At 37.7% G+C, this 7,985-nt stretch overlaps 1 protein-coding gene across 1 annotated transcript; it reads left to right on the top strand.

The window, feature by feature from the left end:
- Positions 1-1,509: 1,509 nt before the first annotated feature.
- On the top strand, positions 1,510-7,257 carry LOC135154937 (uncharacterized). Its single transcript, XM_064103183.1, has 4 exons — positions 1,510-1,586; positions 3,806-3,918; positions 4,630-4,866; positions 5,391-7,257. Exons 1-4 carry the CDS (start codon positions 1,510-1,512, stop codon positions 5,516-5,518), a joined length of 555 nt encoding a protein of 184 aa, XP_063959253.1. The 3' UTR covers positions 5,519-7,257.
- The last annotated feature ends 728 nt before the right edge of the window (positions 7,258-7,985 follow it).

The following is a 7,985-nucleotide window of genomic DNA, read 5'->3' on the forward strand; positions in this document are numbered from 1 at the left end:
AATCATAGTCATACAAGAGTTTAAGTTAAATTCATTGCATTCTGTTTTCTTAATGAACATAGGGAATGTTTTCGAAACCCATTTTTAGTATATCAACTCTCGTGTTAATTAAAATGAAATTGTTGGTCAATGGCACTTGAATACCTCATTTCAAGGTTTAATGATACATTTTCGCTTACGTATTTTACTTCTAAACATATATTGACATTTTACAAACTTAACCTTCATTGTAAGATTTTAATATTGATGCCCCCAACATGGTAAATTTTCACTGATCCTAAATGACCTTGGTCATGAAACCTAAGTTTCATACAAGCTGATCACCATATACTTTTTAAGGTTAAGATGCGTTGAAAATAGTTACCAAGCTGAAATGCAATACCCCGACATGGTCATAGGTCATTTACCCTAACTGACATTGAACTTGATCATATGAACATAAAACACTCTAAATGGTTAATGAACAACAGAACAAACAGAACACGATGAAAGCGTATACGACATCTTGGTGCAACATTAACCTTATTGAAAAGTGACATCATTTGCAATTCGAAATTTAATGTAAGTTTTGAGTCTGGTAATTTGTAAAAAAAATATCTTTTTTTTTTCTCAACAAAGGTTAACTATTAAGCGCAAAAATTATGATTCTAGGTTCTTTAGAAGCCGAGATATTGACGAAAAAAAACGCTTTCACGACTTCTATTTTGAAAAATCCAAGATGGAGGCCATATAGGGGTTGGTGCAAATGAAAATATTGTTTTTTAAAATAGCTCATACAATAACCTTTACAAAAATATATAGTTTTCAATTTCTCCAAAAAAATCCGGCAAAAGCTAAGGTATGAACATAGTGAACCTGACTAATACGCGCATCTTCATGAAGCATTATTTTGACGCAATCTAATGAATTTGTTACAACTTGACAAAACCCTATGGGCAAAAATTCGTTAAAATATTATTGTCCACTGATTTTTTTGTTGTTGTTGTTTGAACCTACTTATAATCTCAGCAGATCATTTGACTTTATTACATACATGTATATATATACTATATAATTCAGAGAGTACACCTAGATAATGTTAAATGCACATTATTATCACCCCCAAGTTGTCCTAAATATGAAATGAATAATATGAAATAAAGAATTCTATTATGCGTTCATGAATTTGCTCTCCGTTTATAAGCCTAGGAATAGGTTTACTACACAAATGTACAACTATATTGATAGATAAGTAAATGAATGATAAGAAACAAAAGAAGTATCTCATATCATCTCTCATAGGCCCTATCATGTTTTACTACAGACCTGTAAATCCACATTATTACCCATTGGTAGATAGGCCCTGGGTGGGAGTCACATAGATTTAAGTGTGACGAAAAATCGCTTTTAAATTCCCAATTTTGTGGTGAAAGATAATGTATTATCACATAAATAAGATCATGCTTAGAAAACGCGCACTAACGAGACAGTTTTCATATTGATGCATTTTCTTTTCCAATTATAGATAGTATGGTTTATAGCCCCATTCCTGTCGATACTGAGAGCTCTACCGATCACCTTCGTGTAAAGGACAGTAACACGGGCAGGTATGTTCATATCCGGGGGGGGGGGGGGTTCTCAGTATAAATGTATGATACGTATATGCCGCGCTTGAGACCCCCATTTTCAACCTAAATTTCCGTTCCAGAGCATCACCAATTCAGAAAGTCAGAAAAATTCAATTTTTTTCCGTTCCGGAGACCATCAAAATTGTGATTTCTCGTTCCAGAGAGCGCCCTTAATGAACACTCAGCCGGTCGGAGCGGCAAGCTCGATCGGCGCGGGCCCATTCTTCCGGCCCATCGAAGCTCACGGCGCCCGCAGGTTCCAGAGCATTACATTTTAAGCTATCGTTGATCCAAGAGCCAATCCGGAGACCCTCGTATAAGACCAATATTTATTTCTAGAGCCCCCATTTTCGACTTTGGCGCGGCACATACATGGAGGTATCACGTTATAATTCGAGTACCCCTCCCCGGGTTCATATTATGTGTGAGGATGTAAGAGGTCTAGCTAGTATGTATGGAGGGGGGGGGGGTGATAGTTTAAGTGCGTGGGAGCGTTAAGAGAGAGAGGGGGAAGGGAGGAGATGATTGACATAGACAATGATATACTGAAACGAAGTAAACGATACTTCCATAACGATAAAGCACCCTTGACAATATTGCGATCAGAAAATGATTGGGCAGAAATATAAACAAATGTTGAACTAATTGTTACTATACCAGGGTAGAAAAAAAAATATGATGCTAAAAAAAAATTAACAATCATGCTCTGGAGAATAAATTCGTATCATCCACCTTTGTTGTATTTTAAATCAATTATGGTTACCATCATCACTGATGAACATATTAAATCTCAAAGTGTGAATTAAGAGTTTTTGAGAATTTAGGTAAATAATGGTAAGCATAGTTATACTTTATAAAGACAGAACAAAACAAAATCCAAACATAAGGATAAAACATACAGCATAATTTTCTTGTGAAAGATACTATTATGAAATTATTGCAACACCACTGACATCATAAATCACGTTTAACAGAGTTGAGGTGAACCGGGCGCACCAAAAAACCGCGACTTTTGAGCTTTTTTCAATGTCATTCACGACGTTCTTTTTGAAAAGTTTTAAAGCAAATCTTTAATAGTCTTTGGAATAGGTATAATATCAGAAAGTAAAAGCAAATGAAGCGAGCGAGCAATTTTCCCTCGCTAAAAATTGAGTATATGAATATGAAAAAGGCCCAACTCCATAAGAGGTCATTTCGAGAAAATCGAAAAAACAATGATATTTCTTAATTTGGGCAATTAAAGTATATTTGACCAAAAGACATCAGAGAACATAAAACAAATTTAAGTGTACATTTTTTATGAACATTAATGTTTACGTTACTTGTGGGCGGGATCTTTCGTTTGGTGGACTTGTGTCCATTTTAGCATCATTTGGACTTGGGTCATTCTTACATAGATTTCTGAGTAAGTAGTAGAAGTAATGAGAGTGGGCTCTATGATATGAATGTGAGAATAGCCCAAGTCCTGAACTTAGGCTTTTCTTACACCCATATACCAGATATTTCTCCTTAATTTAAGGCATTTCTGAGATGATTTCAGATTTATTATTTATACACAAGATGTGTCATTGATAAGGAACAATTTCCCATATTCAACTCAATTTCACCAAAAATTGGAATTGGCCATTTTAATATTCAGATACTCAATGGAAACATTAAAATAGTTCTATATAAAATTGAAGATGGGAAGCCAAATCAATTAATCAGAAATATGAATCATAATCTTTGGAAAAAAATTAGTAAATTACGAAATAATAATGATAAAGAAAAAAAAATGATTGATCCATTTCCAAGTGTTTCCTCTCATTTACATTCGTCACCCCTACATGCCTACGTCAGTTATCGCAATTAGGATGCTCCAGACGATTTAAAACTACATATGCAAGATATATATACATAATCATTGTCAAATAATTCTTGGAACATGAGTGCAAGTGAGGTGGCGTATTGTGATAGAGATAACACTTGGTAAATTATTCGAGTCATGTGACGAAAGGGGGGACATGCAAAAGCAGCTCTGCCCAACCCTTTTCGATAGCTAAATATGGTGATATAACGCCCACATTATGCTGATTACAATCATCTCATGTATGAATAAAATGATAATCACATGAATTTCAAGATCGATTTTTCATGACCTGACAAAAAAGAAAACTGTGCTTTCTCACGTTTTTATCCGACATGGCGGCATCTGGCAGAAATAAGCTAAGAGAAGAAATCCAGAAGCTCAGAGCAGAGGTGTTGGCGTATGAACCGGGTAAAGCATCGGTGCATCCTAAACGAGTTGAATTCCCGGAGAATCTTTACATAGGTAAACGTAAATTAAGTTCTATACTGTTCCTTTAATCAATACCTAAACTACCATGGATACGACGTTAACATAAAGAGGAAGTTAAAATATGTAGCGTAATTGTAATATTTTTGTATTTTTTCTATTCGACAAACCTCCAAAATAATATATTCCAATAGTGCCAATAACCTACACCTCGTAAATGAGTGCAACATTGACCACAATTCGTAGAACATGCCGGCTACCCTACGGAATTTACAATAAAATACAAACATTATTATCCTTAATTAACATTATTGACAGACTACGGCACGATATTACCACATCAAATTTGTCCAAAACCTAGCATTTTTTTTTATTTCACCACATTGTGCAATATGCTGTGATAACGAACAGTCAAATTATGCATGGCCCTAGAAACGATTTTAGTGGGTTGTAAATTTGACAAGCAAAAAAAATATAAAGGTTTCACTTCAAAATGAAGGTTATTTTGGTCCCGATAAATTAGGCAACAAAAATAAAAAATGAAGGAGGCTTTCACTACAATATGTAAGTCATTTTGGTTACATTTTTACATTTGTTTAACACCTACCAGAATTACAGGGGGTGCTGCCTATGGAAAATAATACACGCATCATCCCCGCTTCACGGGGCCATGAAATCATGCAGGCAAACTGTGCGTATTCATCCACCGCTAAAAATACTTTACAAAGGATTACTTTATTATATTAGGACTTTTTGGCCGAACAGGATGCGGGAGAACATCGCTGATAACTTCCCTGAAGTATGCCACTCATGGAAGATTGCGAAGAGCTAAATGGCTACAGGTAGCTACACAGGAGAAGGCCGGTGGGCACACCATGTTCATAAAAATAGCTGATATTACGAAGAGGATTTTTGTGATTCATAACCGCGGCCTCGATGACCCTTTCACCAATCGAGCAACTGCAGAACTGTTTGGACAGTTAGGTAAGGATGTGCAAGGGGTTGGATAGGCCTAGTGAAACCGTGTACGTTTGAATGTTATAATAGAGGGTGTAAAGGCAGCGTGTGGGCTGGGGTAGGTTCGTTTACTTTTGAATATTTGAAGTATGCATTTGAATAATTTCAAATAAGATGGGATTTAAAGATTAAGCTTTCACTTGGAGCAAGAGCAGTACAAAGATAGTATTATTATGAAAGAAGGGTAGCAGAGTATATCTTCTCATTCGTTATCATTCCATACCGAATTTGTTGACATTTATGGCCGAACACTTGAGTTTTTCCGGGTGATACAAAAGCTGTCGATCTGAATTTAAGGGATTTTGTTGTATTCTTGAGATGACATTCCAGGATTGGTTATATACATCATTTTTGTGTAATCATATTTATTCAATAACCAAATAACGTTTAGAATTCCCTTGCTTTTGTCGGTTTTCGTGCATATTTCAGAAAGTTATTAAGATTAAGTGCATGTATATAATGAATAATGCTGGGGACATCCTTTTTTCTAGCTGGAGAGCGAGGATATGGATCAAAAGTCGAATGGCAAGAGGATGGAGACGAGGACAAAGCAGAACGGGACTTTGTCGAGCAAAACGAAGGACATAAACTTGGTTGCGCGGTCTTTGTATTTAGGTAACTAGTTTACAATATAAAATAGGTGTTGTCTTCCCTTTGAACCCTTAGTTCTCCGTGGATCATTCGCGTATTCGGGGGGGGGGGGCAAAGGGCCCGGGCCCCCGGGTAGACGAGAGGGGAGCTCCAAAAAGAGGAAGAAAAGAGGCAAAAGGAAAAGGGGGAAAGAAGAAGAGAAAGATACAAATGGGGGGAAAAGAGGGGAAAAAGAAGAGGGAAGGGGGCGCCGAAATCATGTTCTATCGGGGAAGGGCGCCGAGTTCATGTTCGATATAGAGGACGCCGAAGTAATGTTCGAACTCGGGGGGGGGGGGGGATTGTTGTTTTAGTTATGGGCGCCGAATTGAAGTTCGACATAGGGGGTGCCGAACTGGTGTCCGACATAGGGGCGCCGAATCGATCTCCAACCTAGGAGGGGGGATTGATGTTCGAACTCGGGGGGGGGGGGCCAACTGATATTTTACTTATGGGCGCCGAATCGATGTTCTATCTAGGGTGCCGAATTTATGTTCGACATAGGGAGCGGCGAATTGATCTTCAACCTACATGTAGGAGGGGGCGCCGAATCGATGTTCGACCTAGGGGCGCCGAATTGATGTTTTATATAGGGGCGCCGAATTGATCTTCCTAAGGGCGCCTAATTGATCTTCTTATGGGCGCCGAATTGATGTTCGACATAGGGGGGGGGGGCGCCGAATTGAAGATTGACATACATGTAGGGGCGCCGAATTGATCTTCAACCTAGGGGCGCCGAAATGATGTTCGACATAGGGGGCGACGAATTGAAGTTCGACATAGGGCGCCGAACATGCCGAATTGATGTTCTACCTATGAGCGCCGAATTGATGCTCAACTTAGGGTAGGGGGCGCAAAATTGATGTCCGACCTAGGGGTGCCGAATTGAAGTTAGACATGGGGGCCTGAATTTGTGTTCTACCTAGGGGCGCTGAATTGATGTCCCACCTAGAGAGCACGGAATTGATGTCCAACATAGGGGGGGGGGCTCCGAATTTCTGTTCGACATAGGGTGTTAATTTGATATTTGTCCTGGGGCGCCAAATTTATATTCAACCTAGGGAGGGGCGTCAAATTTATGTTTGACCTTTGGAGCGCCAATTTGATGTTTGTCCTGGGTAGCCGGATTCATGTTAAACCAAACTCATAATAGCTCGCATAAAATGCTTATAGTTAGATTCCCGTCCTGATCATGATTACCAAAATAGATAATAGAAAGTCCAAATTCTAAATGTCCTTAGAATGTTCAATCGGGAAACATAAAGACGAAAATACTCCCCCTGTTGGCGAAAGCTGGACCCGCCACTGGTATAGTAATTACAGCTCATACATCATTTTAGTAGGGCCTATTCTCTGACATATATGATGAGAAGTTAAACTAAATTGAAACCACAAAGTGCTTAAAATGTTATGCTTTCTGGTCGCATTTTCTATTAGGCTTGTAAAAAAATGTATTACAGCATATTCATGGATGGTGGTATTCGATTGCCTATTTGGATATGAAATAAGATAATTCAACATACATCTAAGGCATCTATTGCTTGGCGGGAGGTGCGCCATTGACGGTTTAGACAATTAGACAATGTTTATAGCGAAAAAGATTATTGTATTATTGAACCTTTCACTTATTTACACAATCTGTCGTCAATACCAGGGGCCGTATTTTGAAAATTGTCTTTAGAGAAATATTCTTGTATCTATAGAGTTACAATAAAATCTGTATTCCTATAATTATTGTATCTTTTCTTGTAAATTTTCTTGTAACTTTCGCTGAGCGCGTATGATGTAAGAGCTATAATTATGCGTAAAGTAAAAAAACGGCGCATAAATATCCTATTGCGCAAGATAACATATCGAGATAATATACAAATATACTCTGCCATAATTTCGAGTTTCTGGTTAAAACTATGGCCCCGGTGCCTCCAATAGTACCATTCACTTCGGGGCTGCGCCCCTCAGTGAATAGTACTATTCTGGAGTCACTTCTTGCCCATAGTTTTAACCAGAAACTCGAAATTATGGCAGAGTATATTTGTTTTATATTTTGGATCAAAAATTTTAAACAAAAGGAAAAAACAGAATAATGGCTTACCTTTTATCCTCTCTTGTCACTCTGATGGTCTTGTGCTCGTTTCTTAAATAATATCAAATTTTAATGAAATCCAAGTTTTAATAGTCAATGAAAATGTCTGAAAAAGTCAAAGCATAAACTGTAGTCTAAACATTTTTACACTATTTACATCCTTTTATTTGTGTGTTTTTGGCTAATTGTTGTAAAAATTTACAACACAGCCATGGAAATGGTACTGCTGGGACTGAAGATTTTGCTGGCTCATGTTCATTGTTCTGAAAATCCGGTCTGGTTTTTGTTCTGGTTGTGGTGGTACGTGTTGTTGATCATGAATCTCTTCGTAATTCAGAATTCGCTGCAACTGACTGTCAGTTAGATCAAGTAC

The sequence above is a fragment of the Lytechinus pictus genome, chromosome 8 (assembly GCF_037042905.1).
Source record: "Lytechinus pictus isolate F3 Inbred chromosome 8, Lp3.0, whole genome shotgun sequence".
Classification (NCBI taxonomy): Eukaryota; Metazoa; Echinodermata; class Echinoidea; order Temnopleuroida; family Toxopneustidae; genus Lytechinus; species Lytechinus pictus.